Below are 23,201 nucleotides of genomic sequence, written 5' to 3' on the forward strand. Positions count from 1 at the left end.
GTGAGAGCGGATCATTACCATACAATGGTCACCCTGGAGCCAACTAATATTGTATGTTCAGAGACCACTGTACATGCCAATATGTTAAAATTAATACTAACTATTTTCTGTGTGTATCTGCACTGTTCTCCTTAATCAATTTACTGGGGTAGAGGGAACTTGAAAAGTATGAAGCCCTTTCACAGAAAAAAATACCCTAAAACATATACTGAATTTTTTGCTTTATAAGACGCACCCCCGTTTTAGAGGGGCGAAATAGGAAAAAAATATTTTGAACTCACCCCGGGACAGCGCAGGGAATAGTGCCGGGCGACGGAGCAGAAGCAGCAGCAGCAGAGTCTGCAAAAGCAGAGCTCTGTGTCACAGTAGCTGTTTGGTGAGGGAAGAAGCCAATTGATGGAGGTGGGGGAGCAGCAGTTCCCGCCAGCGCTCACTATAAATCAGCGTACATATGGGCGGCAGTGGGGAGGAGAGAAAACTGTTAACTAATCACACATTTATTCGTGCGATCGCGAGTTTAACTCGTTAAATCCGCTATCGTGCAACGAATTTCGGCACATTCGCTCTAAGACGCAGCAAATTTTTTCTCCCGCTTTGGAGGGAAGAAAAGTGTGTCCTATAAAGCAAAAAATATGGTAATTCTTTACTAGTATATACACTAAAAACTTTGGGCTATGGACTAACAAGACGAACAAAGAGTGAAGAATTTGTGTATGAATGTGAGTTACTTTTCAGACTTAAAAACAAAAATAAAGTGTAAAACATCCACCTCTTATTAGTTTGTGGGTAATTACACTCTGAGCATCTAACAATACCACAGAGATGCAATCCTAGTAACTCTCCTAAGCTGGGTTCAAGCGAGGCAGAATTCTCGCAGAATGGCTACACCGAAAATCCACGAGAATTCTGCTGGAAAAGTGCAGCTTCAAAACCCGCGGGCTTTTAGTCGAGAGTTTTGGAGTGCTTTCGCCATCAGCACTCTGATGCAGCTTTCTCTTTCCATAGAGAGAAGAGAGGCCGCTGCGGAAAAGATAAAAGAATTGACATGCCTCAGAATTGAATTCCACTCTGCATGTCAGCTTTCGTGCAGCTTGGCCGCATTATGTGGATGAGATTTTTTTTTGCAAAATCTCATTCACTTTGCTGGCTAATCCCGGGTTTAGGAGTCGCAGGCAGAGTTGCAGTGTGGACATTCCGCAGCAATTCCGCCCCGTGTGAACCCAGCCTTATAGTACTCACACCTAGATGGACCCCTGATGTGGAGTAAGGCTATAACAAATTGTCCTCACAGCCCCGAAGGACCCGGTGTTATTGTATCTTGTCACCACTGGAAGCTAGGGGTTTGACAGCCCTTACATGGCGGAACGCCCGTCACACCCCTATCTCCTGATTGGCTGTACCGTTGTGCGGCCGGGAAGAAACTTTGGCTGGCCGCACTGGCCAACTACAGCAGTCCTCTGCTGAAGAGAGTGAGGACACCGGGCCCCTCACCTGCGTTGACTACATGGCAACAGAAACTGCAAATGGCATCCGTCTCACAGCTGATGGTCGAAGTGCTGCGCTGCTTGGTTTGTAATCAGCTGTAGTCCTGTGGTCTGCTCCCCGCTTGCCAAAATGCCATGTGCTGCGGCGGATCGCCGAAACTCCTCCGCTACTCGGTTGGCAAAGTGCACTGCTCCTCCGCTGAGCACATTATGCACTCTTGGCGGTCAGCTTCCCTGCCACTACGTATGGGTGCCGGGTAGCGGTTGCCCAGCAGAGATGGAAGGGGACGCCTGATCCTGGGACAGTGATAGCTGCAGTGTCTGTATTGATTTTTGTCGTGGAGGGTTAGGGGTTAGTTTTCCTGTTAGGCTTAGATTATTACCTCTAAATGCTTCCATGTTACTGCTGTAGGGCAATGCTAAACTTATATTACGCCTGTTTGATAGATTAATCCTACTAAAACTGACCAATACCTACAATTCTTCAGTAGGGGCAAAGAATAATTAACTTATTTATGGAGACCTGACAAAAAAAAAAAAGTCTTGTTGAGAAACCCACTAATCTAGGGGGACAAGTCCACCAAACAAAGTGAGGAGGTTCAAGGTTGTTCAATGCATTACAGTTGGACCTTTAACTCATCAGGAACCAGGTGGTCTAATGTCATACTATAGGCGAGCTTGATGTAGCTAGCATGCCTATCTATCCAGATCCCCAGACCTACAACACTGTCTAGGGAATCATGCCAGGACAAAAATGTTCCAATATATAGAAAAGTTTATACTGCAATATCCCTGTATGTTACTCTATTGCTGCCCTATTCTTGGATAAGTAGGTACAATGACCCTCAAAGACTGCCCTACTGTAGGATCCCTATTGCTGCAATATCCCTGGATGTTACTATATTGCTGCAAAATTCTTGATTGTCAGGCTAATATCACCTCAGATAACTACAATAAAGAGAAACCCTATGGCTGCCTTCCTTTCTGGAGTCTAATCTATTGTCCTAAACAGGGTGCAATCCCTTGTTGTAATCAAAAATAAAGGAGTTAGAGAGAGCAGAGCAGTATAGCCACCAGCCCACCAAAATCTTTAGCGCATATACTAATAAAGAATTATATGGTTTAGGGTACTTCTTAATCAGGAACAATTCAATGATAAAGAGTATGGTCTATTGTTAGACTTCTAATATTCATTAAGAAAACAGTTCTATTGGTGGTATTCTACAGTGTATATAAAGCCATGTAGTAAGCATTGTCCATAACACCAGCCATTGTGTTTCTCAGTAGACTACAGTACTGACGTAATAACTGAAATAGACATACCCTGTATCCAACATCCTCCATGAGGACAGATGAATCCACTACACAACCAGCTTGCCACAAGGTCTCCTTTATGCTGCATCCATAGAAAAATACGTTCTTTCTTTGAGAATGGCCATGATAATCACAGAAAACCTGCAGACAAAGATAACATTTAAATACTAAACACACCAGCTTTTATGTGCTTCCCTCATGTTTATTTCGCTTTATTTTTGTGGAGAACAATTGTGCATTGGAACATTTGTCGTCTTTTCTTTTTAATTCAATTCATCTTACACTCTTTTATTCAATTATAGGTTGTCTGTTTTTATGTCTTCCAGCCATCATTTAATATAATGCCGCTACAGAGCAGAGGTTCCTTTGCTGCAGGCAAGAGCTGCAGGGTTGACCTGACAGGTAGGCAATGTGCAGCTCTAACTCTCTATATAAAAATAAATAAATAAATAAAAAAAATCACAAAGTAAACTTTGCATAATAAAGAGTAGATACTATTAAATCACTAATGAAGACTCATCAATCACCTCTTTAGGAAGTGAGCACCTATATTTATATTGTATCATATGCTCTTAAAATGTTTTCCTTAATTCAGCAGAATAGTTTTTTATTTTTACTCTGTGATGAACTTCCTCAGAAAAATATTCTGATTTGAGCAAAAAAAAAAGTAGTAAAGTTCTGGAGATGAAGTCAAGCCAGCCTATGCTACATTCATGCTGGGAGTTTGCCATAAACCCCAGTGTAAAGAATTAGCACTAGTTGTCCTACAATAAAGTATACCTGACTACCAAAAACAGTTAGAAAAAAAAAACACAAAAAAATCAAATGTCGTTATAGCATAGTATTAATAATGTGCCATGTAATTAGGAGTTAAAAAATAAAAAAAACTTTTATGTAGCACAAAAACATTCCGACGTGTAAGTGACCTGGAGAGACAATTCTGTGATCTCTGCTGATGAACCTGATACATTTTATGTCATACAATGGTATATTGTTGCCTATACATAAGAATGATACCATTCTATGACACAGTAGTAGTTTGTTTTTGCAGATACGGTGAATATAGGAGGCACTTTCTAAGCAATCGTATTGAGCAAACCAAAACAGCAAATCCAAACCTCAGGTGCTTCATCTTGCCTAAACCCACTATAAGAAGAAAAATTGGATGAGAAAGGGGAAGAAGAGGAAAAAGAAATTGAAGAAGGGGATGAAAAGGAAGAAGGGAAAGAGAAGAACATGATAAAGAACTTCTCCTACTTCTTCAACAGTGTTATACACTTGTTTTAGGGTTATTGGTGAAGTTCAGGTTCCATTCGAACTCATTTGGACTGAACCAGACTTTTGGCACAAATTCGGCAAACTAGCCAAAGCCAACTGTTAAAAGGTTTGCTCATTACTAGTAGGCAAGAGCACTACATAGACATCAGCTTGCAGTAAACTGGAACGTTGGAAGCATGTGTCTGTTGGCCACAAAAGTCTGTGGAGATTACCACACATAGATCCTTCTCGAGGGTGGGCCTAGCACCGACCACTAGTACTGTGAGACCTGACATCAGTAGTAAAGCCAGGCTTCTTATAGAATGTTTCCTCCTCCTTCTCCCAAAACACTCCTTATACATTCTGTGCTGATGCTGCAATGGCTCATTTACTTTTTGGTGACGAGTTCAGCTGTTACTGTTTAGCATAAAGAACACTTTGCACTATTAACTATGCTATGCCTCCCCCTCTTTTCTTGCGTACCTAAGAGAGTTCAGCCCCATGTGTAGAAATAATTGGTTAGGGTGGATAGCAGCACAATCAATATAACCCAGAGTGGAGAAACTTGTGGCGCACGATCCAAACAGCAGGGTCCGGACTTGACAAACCCGTTAGACATGAACTCCAATCAGCAACCAAACCGAATCAGCACACTGGAACTAGTCAATCCAATTGTATAAACTTCTTTATTTCTCAGCATCACATAACAAAACTGTGACGTTTCGACCTCAAATGAGGTCTTTTTCAGTAGACCTCATTTGAGGTCGAAACGTTGCAGCTTTGTTATGTGATGCTTAGAAATATGCACAAGTCTGTTTTCAAAGCATGCCATGGAATTTATAGATATCCATAACCCTGTAAAGGGGGAGTGTGGAATACTTTATTTTCTCACATTTAAAAGCTAAAAACAGAAAAATTAATAACTAATAAAAATTGCTACAAAGACACATAACTAATGTTATGTTATGGCAACATTATGGCCAAAGCAGTCATTATTAAGAAGCTTATATGCCGATCCTGTAAATGGGGAAATTTTCATAAAACATTTGCAGATATTGAGTTTTAGACTTTGGACAACATGTCGGCCAAAGTAAATTTTCTGTTGCTGTCTGAAGATTGAATAACTAGAAAAAAAACTAGAGTTTTTTTACACCATGAGTAAAATAGCAGCGTAATAAATATATACCCCAAAAAAACGGAAGGCAACCTATCATTGCAAAAGAAATTCATATGCTCATTTTAATCAACTTTATTAGTAGAATTTCAAAGAATATTTTTAAATAAACAAAACATCCATAATATTAAAATAACATTCTGTTCACACTTATGTTCAGCTCCTGTTTTGATATTGGATTATTTCTATTTCAATCCATTCTTTCATTGGCTCATAAGGATGCGCCAGCTAATATTCTGACCACCATAATGGGAGCTACACTAACTAATGGCATTTACCAGCAGAAAAATCCAGCATCATTGAAATTTACCGTATGGGGCCTTTAATGAAACAAAGTAAAGAAAAACATTAAGGCTCAGTCACACGGGCGCATCCGGGCACAGATGCGCCCGTCTTCCTGCAGGATAAGACGGCCTCACTGCAGGTACGGATGATTCTCCGCACCGCCGGCAGAAAGAACACATGACCGGATCCATTGCCGGTCATGTGTTCTTTCTTCCGGCGCTGTGCAGAGTCTTCCGCACTGCAGGTGCGTCCGTCTTCTTTATGCAGAAAGACGGGCGCATCGGCGCCCGGATGCGCCCGTGTGACTAAGCCCTTAGTGTGAACCAGCATTAAGGATGTGGGTTATCAATAATATAGTACTAGATTTACAATTGTAGTGGAGATATTTGTACTATATCTATTTTAGCTACTGTTGATTGTTTTAATATTATTGCTGAACTGTTATAGAAATCATATCATTCACACCATCAACAGTAATCTCAGCAGAATCTTGAAGATCTATTCATCCCTTCAGAGGATACAAAATGTTCTTGGTATTCCTGGTGAGCTAAAATCAATGAGTTTTTAGAGATAGAAGAAATCAGCATTACATTGTCTTGTCATACAATGGCAGGCCTAAGTCAGGAAGAACAGAGATCAATACTTTTCATAGCAACTTGCAAATATTGACAATTTACCATGGATTCAGGCCAGGCTCTGCAGGTTCCTAGGAACAGAAATGCCCAGAGAAGTGGTAGCGCTGGGCTCCTATCACTTGAATATTTTCTTCGCACTTACTACCTACCGGGCATTTGCAATTGCTCTCAGCTCACATATAGGTTCCTTGTATTTGCTAAAACTATACTAAGCCTAATTCAATGAATGTGTTAGAACATGCCAGGCAGCACAGCGTGAAAAAAAAGACTAAAAGTAAAAGTGCAAAGCAATTTCTTAAAACATGCAGACAATCCGAATGGCAATGTTCTTGGCACAACCACATTCTTTTAAATGCAAAATAAATAAATATTAAAATTAATTTTTGCTGTGAAGTTTTTGCAGGTGGAAGGCAATTCAGATTTAGGTATATGAGACCTTGGCTTGTCTTCTAGCCTTTTTTCTTGATATTATTGAATCTCTAAGGAAACTAAATGTATGGTAAAAAAACAGAAGTTCTGAAATGTCATTTAATGTTTGCAATATGAAAGATTACCAGAGGTATAAAATACGCGGGCCCAAATACAAAAGCTGGACAATGGCTGCCTGTTTGTTACAATTAACAGGGATTCTCTTGCTGTTTCACCATCTTCTGTCTACTAGCTTGTTGTTAGGTAATGCCTCACAGCTGATCCATTAGAGTGGGCCAGCTGCAGCTCAGACTTCTTTGAAGGGGCCAGCTGCAGCTCAGACTTCTTTGAAGGGGCCAGCTGCAGCTCAGACTTCTTTGAAGGGGAGTCCTGATTGGCCAGCCTTTTTTTAAATATTCCTGGCTTCTGTAATGTGTTACTGGTTGTAGTGTAAGCTATGTGTGTTTAAATCCTGTATTCCTTATTCTAAGAAAATACATGCTGCTCTGACTGGCCAGTTTTTATAAAATACAGCATGACCTATTTTTTCCATTTTTACCTCCATATTGGTATTCTTTTCATTAGGAAAACACGGATCAGTATTTATCCAGTGGGAAATAAAATCCCTGATAGTAAATACAGAGACAAATACTGATGATGGTTGTAATGTCATCTGTGACATGTCTGTATTACGGATCCATATTACAACCGTGTAAACATGCAATATGCTCATCTGAGACTGGCCTAATGGAAAGGTTTTTTAATCAATTAATAACTACATCGAATCACAGAATTATGTGTGTCAACACAGCTTTTGTAGTGGACTCACCAGTGGTGTTCTCCCAATGCTGTTTAGGTAATACAACAGACCTTTCACATGATAAATCGTTGGTTGAAGATTGTGTTTGGGCGATAACCACTGTCTGTTTAAATCTTCCCCATTTAAGGAGCACCTGTGGCTAAAACAAAAAGAGACAGGTATAATTATTCAATATATGTTTTCAGTTTTAAGCTCAACAAGGTTCAATGTAAAACTAAACCAACATATTGAATTTTAATCAATCCATCACACCTTTACCCAGTATACCCTGGTGAGTATGCAGTAACCAGGGATTTTCTATATTACCACCAAACAAAATTCCGACCAAAGTATATAGCTTCTTTACACAATAGCATTCACAAGTGTATATAAAAAGACTTTCCTTGACATTTAATCTATAATCACTGTTAAACTTATGGCTATATCAAATTCAAAAAATATTGATTTATTACGAATTTCAACTCATGGATGTTGACACACAGCTGAAATCTCATCCACCTGCTGTGGAGAAAATCTGCAGCATGAATAATGTCAAGTAATGCTCCAGATTTCACCTCTCCAACTGAAGGGGTAAAATCTGTGTCAAAATCTGCACCAAAATGTGTGTATTATATGCTGATTGTGATGCATATCCTCATCAAAATCTGCTCTAAATTTTCTGCTGCTTAAAATCTGCTATGTGTGGACGTATTCTTAGGCCCCATTCACACAGAGTTTTACTGATGCAGTACTGTAATCACCATATGAACAAGACCTTATAAATATTGTTCTTCAGACCAAAGTATAGTGGGATAATATCTATTATCTGGTGACTGAAGTTTATTAACACAGTAAATTTAGGGTGCTTGGTCCTGGTCTTTAAACCCAGCCGATAGTAAAAAATACGGCAGGGGTTTCAAAAGCCTCTGCTTCTGCAATAAATCAGAAGCATGTCGGGTTGTCAGTTGTTAGTGACAGCTGAGAACCCGTGGGAGAAGGCAGAAATTGTTTAACCCTTTCTGCCTTCTCCTTTCTTTAGTACACAGCGCTCAATGAGCACTATGTACTAAAGAGTGAAAGTGAAAATCTTTCTTCCACTACGCCAGTCGGCTACCAGGATTCCCTGTCACGAAAGAGCTACAGGGTCCTAGCAGACCCTGATCAGTTCTGCCAATGACTATTGTCACTATAGGGGATGCTTTCTCCTGTAACTGGGGCACCTATGGATGCCCCAGCTACAGTGGGAAAGTGTCAAATTAAAAAGAAAAAAAAAAAACGCATGCGAATGTCCCCCAGAGGTCTTATATGACGTCATGGGGACATAGGTATTAAAAAAAATAACTACATAAGTAAATAAAAATTACAGAATAAAATAAAAATATATACATAAAACAGAAAATAACCCAAAGCTGACGCCAACCAAAACAGTTGCCGTATGCGCCCTGAAATCCAAAACCATACATATTATATATCAAAACGTCCTAAACATAATGAGGAATCCATTCCTATACTTTATTTTAGCTTAAATATACACATTTAAAAAAACAATCTATAAATGTTAAAAAAATTTTTAAAAAAACTGAAAAAAGTTAGTGAAAAAGATATTTAAAAAACCCTATATGTCATGGAAAAAAGCAGCAAAAATAATTTTTGTAGCTGAAGGGAAAAAATAGGGCATTAAAACCACCACATGGGTAAAATCCCTAAAAAGTGTGTTACCATGCAGGGTGGCACGGGGTCCCGTGGTTGGCACGCGTCGCTCAGGTGTCTGCTCCGGCGGTCTGGAGCTCTGTGTCGGGGCTCTCCCAGCGGCTTGGGGCGGCCGGTGGGCGGCGGCGTGGGCGAGTCTGCCCGTAGGGTGCCGCCCACACTCCTCCGTCCTTCTTATACAGCAGTGGGTGGAGTTGCCTCCTCCCACTCTCTGCCCCTGGGCAGAGCCTTGTGGTTAAAAGACTGGCAGTGATTTGAGCTCACTGCCAGTTATTGGTTCTGCTTGCATCTAGCCAGTCTGTCTGCAGTTTCCCTCAGCCAGTCCCTAGTTGCCGGTCAGCTCCTTCGAGTTACCTATTGCTCAGCCTTGTTCTTGTTGGTTCTTTTAGCCTCTAGTCAGGTCTGTCTCAGTCTGCTCTAGTTGCTAGTCAGTGTCCTTCCAGTTTGCCTGTGAGCTCCATCTCCAGCCTTGCTCTGTCTTGTAAGTTCTGTTGTTCTGTTCCACCTGCCTCTTCTGTCGGCACTCTGTCCCCCGTTAGTTAGTTCCATCTAGGTAGTCGCCAGGTCCCTAGCCAGAGCAGGGACCGCTGCCCAGTTGTCCGCCTGGGGTTAGCCAGGGCCAAGGCAAGTAGGCAGGGACAGTGGGGTTCGGGAAGTTCAGGGCACCCCACCTGGCGCTCGGGGGGCAGAGTACCGTAACAAAGTGTCTGGTCCTTTAAGTGCAAAACAGCCGGGTGCTTAAGGGGTTAAAGTAATATATAAAACAAGAACTATATTCTAGTACTGAGAGTTTTACCAAGGTTGGTCAAAATTCAGCCATCTTTTTAATCCTTGTGCCATTCACCCTGAGACCTCGATCTCACAAAAAAAAAAAAAAAAATGAACTACAGAGAGCATACTGTTCATAACCACTTTCAAATGAACCCTATAGTGATTGCAAAGGCTACAAACCTGTAAATTAGGGCCACAGGAAAAGAAATAATATAAATGATATGCATGTGGGGGGAGATCCATCATGTAGGTGTCTTAAGAAATGGAACACACATTGCAGAAAGTTATAACCAGCTTTACTTGGCTGCTGAATAGTGATAGTCACTTTAGGTTGCAAACAGGAATTATCAGAACATCTAGTCTAAAGGGGTTGCATTACAATTGACTTTTATCAACTATCTACAGGATAAGTAAGAAAGGTCTGTTTGGTGGGGGTCTCACCTCTGGCATGGGCACTGAACCTGAGAACAGGAGTTCCATGTCCCTCCTGTCCTACTCACTGTGGGCTCTCTGCACCCCCAACAGTTAGGAGGGGGATTGAATGAAGCAGTAGTCATACATGCACAATTGCAGCTCTATTTCATCTCGTCACAGTGGGGGGTGCAGTGAGCCCACAGTACACCACAGTCTTGGTAATCTGTGTAACACTGTATTGGCTTGCTGGTCCCTGCAGAATCAAGTTTAGTCTTTCAACTATGCAATAAACCAGTCACTCTAACATAGTCCTTTAGTATAGCAATTTATCAACTTCATCAATTGTAGCACACCCTTGACTTTACCTTTGAAGGATACAACATTGTTGTTTGTATTCTCAGTCTCTGGTTACTCAGTCTTTTTAGTTATTTGTCTGGCTTTGCACACTTTCTGGATATACAACTCATCTCCGACTGGTTCACTCTCAGATTCTACTAGGCTAGTCTTGTCTCTCACAGACTGGTCCATATGGTCCATCAAATGGCTCTTCATCAAAGCAGGAAACACAACACAAGCTTGGGCGCCACACCCTACTTCTAATACCTCTGCAAGCACGTCTCTGTGGGGCTAAATGTGTCCTTCAGACACATTGTCCATCAGATGCACTCGCCTGCCCAGCCTGAAAGCTGCTGAAGAATACTTAAAATAGGGCTACTGTGTCTGGGCTCAGGATCAAACCATGCAATATTCATACTGGCCAAAAAAAGACCATCACCCTTCCCTAATTTCTTGATTATAAACTATCATTAGTCTTCACAGTCATCACCAGTCTTTATCGTGCTCCTCAGCTCAATGTCAGCTACTACATCAGTCAGCTGTGTCACCCACATTACTACATATATCAGTAGCATACTATACCTTTACAATATCCCATTTACCTATACAGTTATGCAGTAAAAAAAACATACATCACTGACTCTTGTAATTAGTTATTCGACACCAACATTTTTGCACATACTACTAACCCCATGGTGGTATGTATGTTGGATGTGCATGGGGCTTGCATGAAGCTGGCTTAGGAGCATCATACAAGACTGGTGTTCGCTGTCTTTGACAGCTGACACCTACCCAAAATGAGCATGATTGGGGATAACTGATTGCAACCATTAACCATTTAGATATCACTGTCAAGTCTGATAGCAGTATTTAAATAGCCCAACATAGGGAGGGAGCTCCCTGTGTCTTTTGGACAGCCCTTCTGCAAAGAGATTATGAGATGCCATTTGGGTGTCATGGCAGCCTGGGGCCTTGTATTTCTGCCTATTAAGATGTGCCTATAGCACAGCGTAATACAATATACTGCAGTACTGGAGTATCACTCACAGCCTCAGCAATTTAACAGGTCCCTAACCAAAGTTACCACAGCTACAATGGTCCAAACAGCCAAGACACTCTTCCTTTATACAGAAGGCTTTAGGAATTTTCCACTGTTCCCTTTGTTTCTAGCTTATAATGGTCGCCCTGACTCAGTCCTGACTCTTGTCCTTACTTCCTATGCTGGATTGCATTGTCTCTGGTCCAATCAGCAGGGAGGTAGGATCTCAATGCCTGCATCTCTGCTTTCCTAGGATGATCAGGCATTCAGAGATATTCTGGCCAAATGGTTAGTAAATCCACTAGAATGTCTGTGCAATATGTGCTAACACACATGCACACTGAACTGGCAGTAGAGGCAGAGGCTGTGGAGATTGTTATCACAGTATCTGCAGATCTAATAACCAAAGATATCACCAGCAGCACATATCAGAGAAAAGGAAGTGGCAGCATCCGTTGCACAGCACATAGACATCCCTATATGGATATCCTAGTGATAAAGGAAGCAACGGCTAAAGTGAGGATTCTTACACAGAAAGATTTATTAACATCCAAGCAGCGCAAAAAGTCCTTCGTTTTGTCTCCAATTCTAATCATCTACGTCCGAGAGTATCTGCTGTGATTAAAAAGCATTGGCCATTTTTGGCTATAGACAAGGTGAATGTACGAGAAGCACCAATGATGGCGTATAGGAGGAGTCGGAATATTGGTAATAAATTAGTACAACCACTATTTGTAGATGAAAAACAGTCCATAGAGTGGGTCCTGGCACCTATAAAGGAGAATTTTCCCTGCCTTGGATGTTCTTGCTGTGGCAATCTTCTGAAAGGAGACTGCTTTAGACATCCGCTACGGGGCAATAAATATTGGATCAGGGAACGAGTACTCCTGTGCTTCTAGCTTTGTAGCATATCTTATTACGTGCCCTTGTGGCCTGGCTTGTGTGTGCGAAACCCCAATGAAGGTCCGTTATCGCATAGTGAAGCACAAGAGTACTATTCGTACCAAGAACAGTGTTTTATCCCTGTCCAAACACTGAGAAAAACCATGCTATATGCCAGTTACAATATTGTGTGATAGATCACATTCCTGCGCCACCAAAAGACGGAGATCGTCTTACAATTAAAGAAGAACTATACTGAATCTATGAACTCGATACTATGACTCCAAAGGGATTTAATCTAGAATATCATTACATGCCTCACATTTAATTAGTGTACCATCAATGATCACTGAGGTTTCCGAATTAACCATGTAAGGATAGGATATGTATATTATTGTTTTTTTGTCTCCGAACTGTAGTTTTAGGTCTTTGTATTTATTGACATTTTATCTCTTTTCTTTTTGCTTGTTCTTTTTGTTTCTTTTAGGATTATAATATGTTCCGTCAAGTTTGATCACATCCATCCCTCTGGTCACTACAAACCAATATGCTCTTGTCAAATTAATATATCCTCGTCTCCATGACTTAATAAAATTTACATTGAATATGCATTATGATGTGGTTGTGTCTGGTATATTCTCTGTGGATAGTAAATCGAATGGCTCCAAAGTTTTGTTTTCCTATGCGAGTCTGTATTCTCTACATAATGTGATATGATATTATGAGGATGTGATAGATGTCATATGACATATGCAGATCTCACCTCTAGGACCCACAATTATGTGAAAAATGGGGTCACAACCCACCCAGTAAGGAGGCCACCAACCATTCCATCCACGCACCAATGAATGAAGAGTTTGCTGCTTATATCCACGGCTCTCATCATCATCTTCTACGGCAGTTATGAAGACAGCCCAGTAGCTGTAATTCCCATAGAAATGTATGGAGAGAGCCACCATCATTCTGTGCCTGCATGCATCAGATAGGAACTTTTATTCTACGTAGGGCCCCCATCCATCTGACACCTATGGCATATCCTGTCATTATGCTATAAATGTCCAAGGTTGGAATACTTTTTTTAAAAGGGAATGTGTCATTTGAAATTCACCTCTTGTATAAATCAAGTTTTGGCATATGCTTTTTCTTATTTTTGCTGATTTTTTTATGCCAAAATTTATATTTAAAAAAATATTCTAAAATCCTGCAGCTCTCACACTGACCACTAAGCCTAGTTATAGACTAACACTTTTCAGCAACACCCATGTATAAATATCACCAGATCCACCATTCACATTGAGTGAAGGTCACAACTAGAGATGAGCGAGCGTACTCGGAAAAGCACTACTCGCTCGAGTAATTTGCTTTATCCGAGTATCGCTGTGCTCGTCCCTGAAGATTCGGGTGCTGGCACGGAGCGGGGAGCTGCAGGGGAGAGTGGGGAGGAACGGAGGTAAGATCTTTCTCTCCCTCTCTCCCGCCCGCTCTCCCCTGCTCCCCGCTGCGACTCACCTGTCAGCCGCAGCGGCACCCGAATCTTCAGGGACGAGCACAGCGATACTCGGATAAAGCAAATTACTCGAGCAAGTAGTGCTTTTCCGAGTACGCTCGCTCATCTCTAGTCACAACCTATCTACTCTTCCTCTCTGAATAGGTCACAGAGCATGCCTAGAACAATCTCCCTTAGAGATTAGTGAGTCAGCTCCATTAAGTGAAAGGCCCATGAGGCTGCTCTAAAGCATTTTTCTAAATGCCGTTAACTATAGCTTAGGCAAGATGGCCACCCCTATAGTCTTGTACAGAAAATAGAAAATATCTACAATCAGAAAATAAAAAATGTTGCACTGTCTGGTCTTAATTAGTAAAAATATATAGATGATACATTCCCTGTAAGGCCCAAGCAAGGTTGCATCCTAAAATTGTTGACGTTATAAGAAAAAAAAATATACATGACTATTCAGTTGTCCTCTACTAGTTAGTTCTTATATGTGTTGACTTTACTGATGTCACCACTGTGAGAAATAATTGTACACCACAGTCCCATGTCCATATGCCATCAATGCAGTGGTATACAAAAATACAGACAGAAGACAAGGGAACTGCCAGTAAGGGAATATAGAGGACTTGAAAGATAAATACATTGTTGGTGTTGTTTTGTTATTTTAACATACAAAGTGTTTTTTCTTTTCACATCGACCGAAACAGAGTTCATCTTGAAAACAATAAAGTGATGGTGACTACTGCTTTATTTACTCTTTCTGTTATCACACTAGATACAAACCAACATGGTTCAAGCCATTGTGAACTGCAGTCAACGGTGAAGCAAAGAGAGATCTATTGCTGATATTAAATATGAAGCAATAGGCTGGAAATGGCTTTGTCTGCTACAATTTAATGAAACTATTTTTTTAGTTGCCAAGTCTTCTTTAAGTTCAAATCACCAATGTTACTTTAATTAAATAAAAGTGTTATTAAGTCATAAAAAAGAGAAAGTGATAACAATGTCTTTACATGAAGCACAAACACCAGTAGAAAAGTTTTAAAAAATGGTCAGAGACTTTAAATTGTTTTTAGTTTATGAATACAAATGGTCCATATAGTATTTCTTCTCTACCCACAGACACATCTCAGTAACAGCCTCCAGAACATAGTATAAAAACAGGACAGCGCCACAGGGTTACGCTTCAGGTTATAGGCTACACATATCAGATCCTCTGGGGTCAGGGAGAGCTGCAGATCAAAAAATGAGGGATTTTTTGGGATTAGAGAACCCCCTCCAGGGGAAATAAACAAACTGTTAGAAAAGTTTTCTGCGCTTCACGATATTGCAGCAAACACCACGTCTATCCGGAAAAATAGGTAAAGGGACGGAACTTACTGGACAGGAGGGGGGTATGATGGACAGTAGCCCCCTCTAAGAAGTGTAGACTCCAAGACAGTAAAGAAATTACTGCTTCCAGCGTGGATGAGGTTCCACTTCTTTATTCTGACAGGCAACACATTTCGGTGCTCAGATGCAGGCACCTTTCTCAATTATTGCCACATCAATGTTATTCTCATCCAGAGAAGAATAGAAAAGTGGTGGCTCAGCTCTTAGCACTGTTGCCTTGCTGTGCTGGAGTTGTAGGTTCAAATCTGACCAAGGTCAATATCTGGATGCAGTTTTTCAAAGATAATGCAGATGCTATCCTTGATGGGACTTGAATAGAGATGAGAGAGCACACTCGTTTGTGGTTAATGCTCGAGCATCAGTCTTCTTGAGTAACTGAATACTCTTCCGAGTGAATGTGGAGGGGGGGGGGGCGGCGGAGGGACCGTGGGGGAGCGAGAGAGATCTCCCCCTCTCTCTCCCTCTCCCTCTCCCTCCCCCTCTCCCTCCCCCCGCATTTGCTCGGGCGAGTGTTCAGTTACTCAAGAAGACCGATGCACACTCGAGCATCGGCTTGAAGGAAGCGGGCTTGCTGATCTCTAGACTTGAACCTAGGACCTCAGCACTGAAAAGTAAGAGTGCTAGCAACCGAGCCACATTCGTAGAAGGGTGAAAGCACACATTCCCTTTTAAAGGATAATTTACAGTTTTCTTGGTGCTAAATCAGATTTTTTTTTTATATCTTAACTAAGTTACATCTTTGACTGTAATCTAAAAAGATGAAATATCTTTTCTCTACTTATTAAATAAATATGTACTATATTCAGTTCACAGTTAAGCTTCATTTTCATGGCCACATTGAAGCTCCCACAAAGTCCAAGTTGTACAGAGCTGTAATATGGCACCAATACCGCTCTACTGCCCTTCCATATGCATCTAATTTCATACAGAAGCTAAAAAAAAAAATCATCCGCTGCATGCTGTAATATTTATTCTTCATAATATGGAAGGATAACCTTATAATACGGCCCAAAGCGCCACAATGAAGGACACAAAATTGCCTTTGGCTCTGTAGAACCCAATGCCTATGTGTTCATGAGGTCTAAGAACTGCCTAATATCAATAGTCATAACTTGTACAGATATCATGTACAGGGGTTTATACACATATTAATATTACATAGATGATATTTTCAACCACTACAAACTACAGAAATATTTCATATAAATAGCCCATCTTGCTGCCATCTTCAAGACACATCGAAAAGGGGATAAATAACAGAAGACGCAGAGAGGCATAAAGTAAATAGTTATAAAGAAAATTTAAGGTCGCAGCTGGGAGGATAAACTTATTTTAAAATCTTCTGTCCATTACAGTTAAATGTCGAGACAGGACCTATCATAACTTGTGACTGATGGCTGATGTAATAATGGTGCCTTGGGTACTGTAAGTCATAAACTCTAAAGGGATGCAGAGAGCTGGATGTTTATAGAACATCACCGCTCGCTGTGCATTGTAACAACAGGCACTGCAAAGGAAGATGAATATCGATGGATATATTTATATATAAATAAAGAAATATAGATAGAAAATATCCCAATCTTCTCATGACATTATGGATGAGCAGCAATACACTAGGAAACAGGCTGAATGTTTAAGCTGCACAATGTTCTCATGCCTCCCATTTTTAGGCAACCCTTGCAATAAACAATACTAAAATAAAACCAGGTACTGCATACATTTTGCATAGTGCAGAACATTACTATACAGAACACATTTTAGTTGGAATAGAAAAATCACATTATTACTTTGGCAAAGTCAGAAAAGAAGGGATAATAGGAATTTTATTTTATTTTTTATTTTTTCTGGAAATACCAATATTGTATTTTTTAGTACATATTATAATTTAAAAAAAAACTAATTTTATAATACGTTTATTTTAGAATTGTTTTCTCTTTATAACGACTGACAGTCTATTGAGGGTGATGGGTTTGTAGCTGGCTATATTCATTTCATAATGTCAGACACATGTTTAACCTTTCCAACCATTTCAAAAACCTGCTTTACTGTAAATCTGATTTGACCTATTAAATGGAATTGATCACCTAAATATTTTGTTATTAAAGGGGTTGTCCCGCGGCAGCAAGTGGGTCTATACACTTCTGTATGGCCATAATAATGCACTTTGTAATGTACATCGTGCATTAATTATGAGCCATGCAGAAGTTATAAAAAGTTTTATACTTACCTGCTCCGTTGCTGGCGTCCTCGTCTCCATGGTGCCGACTAATTTTCGCCCTCCGATGGCCAAATTAGCCGCGCTTGCGCAGTCCGGGTCTTCTCCTGTTCTCTATGGGGCTCCGTGTAGCTCCGTGTAGCTCCGCCCCGTCACGTGCCGATTCCAGCCAATCAGGAGGCTGGAATCGGCAATGGACCGCACAGAAGCCCTGCGGTCCATGAAGACAGAGGATCCCGGCGGCCATCTTCAGCAGGTGAGTATGAAGACGCCGGACCGCCGGGATTCAGGTAAGCGCTGTGCGGGTGGTTTTTTTAACCCCTGCATCGGGGTTGTCTCGCGCCGAACGGGGGGGGGGGGGGTTTAAAAAAAAAAAAACAAACCCGTTTCGGCGCGGGACAACCCCTTTAATTAGAACCAGATAGTGAAGCATATTCTTTTTTTAATCCGTTTTCATCTTCTAAATTGTAGATTTTTGTATTCCATTAAGTCATTGTGAGGGCAGACATCTCGCCTGAGCTGTAGTTCATGATATTCGAGCAGCCACATAGACCATAGAAACCTGTCGTCTAGACATAACCCATTGACTCCTATGGAAGTCTGTTCTAGACATAATCTCTGATGTCTAAAGAGATCATTGTGTAGGGAGGGGAACGAGGTGAGCTGTGATGATTACCTATTGTCAATGGTCTGATCCCAAGTGTCATCTTTCTTTTAAATATCTTTTTATTGGGATTTTGTTCATGTCAAACATACAATATATGGCCCATTTACAGGCAACAATTATCCTTCAAAATGTGCTCAAACAATGTTCTTTTGAGCAATAGTTATTGCGTGTAAATGCTACAGTCGTTTATTTTTCAGGCGAATGGTGATTTTTAGTTGAGCATAAAATCCATCATTTGGCCAGCGAGCTGATAGCAGGGACCGTATTTCTCCACGGGAGTGCTGAAAACACTGTATCCAGCTGCAGTCCCGCTGTAAGGCCTCCCTCACACAGGGCGCTTTCAGCAGCATTTTCAGCCCTGTTCTAAACGCTGTACAAGGCTCCCATTCATTTTAATGGGGCTGCTTGCTCAAACAGGACTGAAGACGCTGCTTTGAAAAGCGCTGCATGTTCTATCTTTGGGCATTTTCAGCTGACGCTCCCATTGAAATGAATGGGCAATGTTTTCAGCTGGGCTGAAAACACAGCTGAAAAGGCAGCGTTTTGCAAACGCCCTGTGTGAGGGAGGCCTAAGGAGAATTTATGTGTTTACCAAAGAGAAGACAAATCAGATCTCGATTAGAAGTACGGGCCCATAGAAGAAATACAAATCACACCAGCCTGTTGCGGTATCAAATGATTTCTAATTTATTCAAAGTTGTATGTGGTTTATATACCATAAATGGCATCACATGAAAAGTACATACCTCCAAGATTAATAAGAATACATGATAGGTTACACCTTTTAAAGGTGTGTCTATAACATACTAAGAAACCATTATGATTTCAGTGAGAAGGTATGCAAGGGGGGGGGGGGTCTGAGAGACTGTCTTTATTCCGTACCACTCACTGGGGTATAGAAAAAGTTTCGTTTAACCCCCTTCACTACTTATGCTAGCATCATTCTATATCTTTCTAGTCTACAATCTAATAGAAAAACAATTAATGGATACATTGATCTACAATTTTCTTAACACCTAAAACAGAACAAAAGAGCTGTATGCAGGTAACAGACCACCTGCTGTTCTCTGCATACAGTGCATGGAGGCTCATTTACATGCAAAAGAAGCTAATAAGCTACTAATGGGCATTAGTGCCCATTGAGTGATTATTTTGCATAAGCTGCTAAACTGTCAATCATCCTATCTTTTAAACGGATTTTGAGCGATCATATTTGCGTGTAAATGGGGGCTTTACAAAATGCTGCACAAAACTGGATAATTAGTCAATAGTAGAACACGAATATCCAGAAGACATAAAAATAAATACATCACTTATCCAATACAAGGTCGTCTGCCATTAATACAAACATTTTAATCATAAACAGTTTGCTTCAAAAGTTGAACATACTCTCTAAAATATAAAAAGTGAGAACATAAATTTGGTGATTAAGATTTCTCATTTTTTGCAAAGGGAGTCGAGTGATGGGCTAAAGGTCATACAACAAAGTCTATTGTGGGGAATCAATAATCTTCAGAGATTTATTCTGGTCTTTGGGGTCGAGGGCCCCAAGTTTAGAAACAGCGATTCAGGGGAAAGCCTGAGAGCCTAGGTGTCACCTTTCATTGTAGACTTCCCTTTAATGATAATGGGAGGATTATAAAAAAGTGCAGAACAAGAAGTGTCAAAGTTTTATAAGGCACCATGGCCAGAATAAAAACAGCAAGATTTCAGGATTTGTTTAAATAGTGAAATATAAAACTAAAAACAAATACCAAATATGTTGAGCATATAAATGAGAATTTAAGCAGTAGATCATATTCTGATGACACATTTCCCTTAGGCTGCATTCCCACAAACGCATATCGGCTTGGTTTTCACGCCGAGCCGATATACGTCGTCCTCATCTGCGGGGGGGGGGGGGGGGGGAGATGGAAGAGCCAGGAGCAGGAACTGAGCTCCCGCCCCCTCTCTGCTTCCTCTATAAGTTTCAGAACAGCATTGCATACAAAAAAAACAACCAGAAGCAGCAAAGACGAGATCACCACATTGACGTTGGTCATCCTTTCAAATATAAATGTTACATTTGCCACTGTGAATGCCAGCACGCTCAATTGACAATGCAGTGCACTTAGGAGCTACTCTTTTTTTAGTGCGGCCATTCTCATTCACTGTTAATTGGCAGCACATAGCTGCTCAGTAGGCCTAGCAATATAATTTCACCATCTTAGGCATGTGAGGAATATACCTGCCAAAATTCCCATAGTGTTGGCATCCAAGTGGTGTATAGTCATAAAACAGGTCTCTTGCCAGAAAGTATAAACACAGGATATAGCCTGATTTACTAAAAACTGCCCTGCATTAGGCTATGAATATGGCTATGGACAATATACTTGGGAAGGGTGTATGATAATCTTATATCTTAGTCAAAGAAACTCCAAAAGTGCACCTACACTTTTATTTCTACAGCACTACGATTTGCATCCTGTACATTTTTGTATGTAACAGTATAACCTGTCCATGGAAAGGATATAGCGACTGCACAGAGTTTTGGTCATTGACGGAATTTGTATGGTATGTATGCATCCCCAGCAATTGCAGAAAGAGGTCACAACAAGACGTCTTATTTTTCATATGTGAGTCTGTAGGGAACAACGTTTGAGTATGGGGTTTAGGTAGTGATTAAGAGAACAGTAAATTGAAATAAGAATGAGATCAGCTGGGTATCAGTTTGCCACATACTGTACGGAAAAGGTCATTTCATCTGTCCCTGTGCTCTTCTGCTCCATATTCCTATAACTAGGACTTTGAGGGAAAAAAAAACTACACAAAGTAAAACTATGAATCTGAAGAAAGCAGAGCAAATAGTCTATATAGTCTATGGTCTATTAAACGTATGTAGCACCCGGTAATATTATACACAGATACAATATAAAAGGTCTTTAAACTTAAAAGACAAACAAGTTTCCAACAAGTAGGGGTGCAGCCTTGGAAGTTCCCGAAAATATTAAAAATATTGACCTAGTATAGTACTAAAGGACCTAAACCTGGTCTGGTTATTTGGCAGGAGCATTCGTAGAAGTGTTCATTGGGACAATATGGCCATGTAAAGCTATAACTGATCAGCTGGTCAACATGCAAACACTCATTGGCTGATCTCATCTCTTGTGCAGCCAAAAAATAATAATATTGTTGTGAATGCGAGATGTGCTGCACCAACAATGATGAAACTATTAGGGACAAACAATCATATGTACTATTGTTCATCCTCCATACATTCTTAAATAGCCTCTGTGAAGGCCAGGTAAAAAGTGACGCTCTAGTTGATTGGCGCTCAGTATCCAGCTCCCATGAAGCCATTTCAAAAGTCCCTTGCTGACTGATACCTTGAGCTTCCATTAGCAGACTACAGCCTGCTGTTTATGGTGGTCTGTAGTCTGCTCAAAAGACATAGGGGGAGATATATTAAAAATGCCACTCTGTGCAAGTGGTCCATTATTCTGTTCTTTAGTGCAGCATACAATAGATTCATCTAGCTGACTTGAATAATGCCACATTTAAACACTGCCATTATTTTATGACGCTTTTTATATACCAGAAGGAAGGTGACAGAAATGTAAAAAAATGAGTTGCACTTGGTAGAACTCTGAAGTCCCAGCTACATTTTTCAACATACTGTATTAGTGTCAAAAAAATGGCTGAGGATTCAGAATCATGTAATTTGATCAATGCCATATATTTTTAATGTATTTATGCCTGAAATCTTTAATAAATACCTTAACTAATTTACCTTAGAGAGTTAGGTTGTGTTAAATTGCTTATGCAGAACTGTCAGCAAGTTATAGATCTAAATACACGGTTTAAGCACAAGTAACATTTCACGTGGCTCTTCATAATAAGTTGCCATGTGTATGTATAACATGTATAACAATTTCTGATTATATGGCTTGTATTCTGTATTTTTCCCAATTACCTCCCTCTGCAGTGTGTACATCTCATTCTCAATTATCTCAGAACTGGTGAGAGGAGCATTGATGCTGTGCTGTGTTCTATATACTGAGGCACAGAGGAGTACAGATCCAGCTCTGTGTATGTTAAGGCCCATTTACATGAGCCTATGATCACTAAAAAAAAATTAATAAATAAAAATAAATAAAGAGAAAAAAACGGCTAAAAGGCGATTGTTTTAGTGATAATCGTTGCGTCTAAATGTGCGCCCATCGTGCAATGCTAGCTGACTGTTAAATTCAGTCCAACCTAAAAATCGTTCTTCAGCCTTATCAGCAGTTCTCCACGGGTAGTGCTGATAGCATTATTTCCCTTTCCCGCTGGAGAACAAAGGATCTGAATGCAGATAAGAGATCTCGGGCTATTAACTGCATGCAGCTAAGGCTTCATTTATACACTTAATTGCTCTTAAGTAGCTGAGCAGCTACCTAAAAGTTTATGCAAAATGATCGCTCAAAGCGATTCGGACAAGAATGCAGTTACTCAAGGAGAGCGAGGCTCGCTCGAGTAACAGACTTATCCGAGCGTGCTCACTTATCTCTATTTATAAACCTTTCTAGAATTTGTCTGCATAACCAATAGCAAATTCTAAAAAGCCTATAGAGAAAAACTTTCAGCAAGTTACATTTTGATAAAAAAATGTCGAAAATTACTACAAAAACATCAGAGCAAAATGCTGTGTATCTAAACATTTTTGATATAGACTCCTAATGAGCAAACTTGAAAAGTTCAGTGAATCGGCTGAACTGAACTTTTGTAAAAGTTCAGTACAATCCAAATGCATTGCAATGAAAGTTCACCAAAACACCTGAAACTGGTGTATAACACTGTCTAGGAGCCATGAAAGCCAAGTTTAACATTCTGGGAGTGTTATACAAGACTTTTATGGCTCTTAGACAGTGTTATACATAAGTGTTCAGGACTAGTGTTGTGCCAG

The 23,201-nt window shown here is 40.4% G+C and overlaps 1 protein-coding gene across 1 annotated transcript in view; it reads right to left on the reverse strand.

The window, feature by feature from the left end:
* AGBL1 (AGBL carboxypeptidase 1) overlaps positions 1-23,201 on the reverse strand; it is a 602,072-nt gene that overhangs the window by 292,628 nt on the left and 286,243 nt on the right. Inside the window, exons 20-21 of the mRNA XM_066589394.1 lie at positions 7,387-7,516; positions 2,808-2,939 (exon numbers count right to left, since the gene is read on the reverse strand). Of these exons, the coding sequence (XP_066445491.1) occupies positions 2,808-2,939; positions 7,387-7,516 (262 nt within the window). The remainder of the gene's footprint in view (positions 1-2,807; positions 2,940-7,386; positions 7,517-23,201) is intronic.

This window comes from Eleutherodactylus coqui, chromosome 2 (assembly GCF_035609145.1).
Source record: "Eleutherodactylus coqui strain aEleCoq1 chromosome 2, aEleCoq1.hap1, whole genome shotgun sequence".
NCBI lineage: Eukaryota > Metazoa > Chordata > Amphibia > Anura > Eleutherodactylidae > Eleutherodactylus > Eleutherodactylus coqui.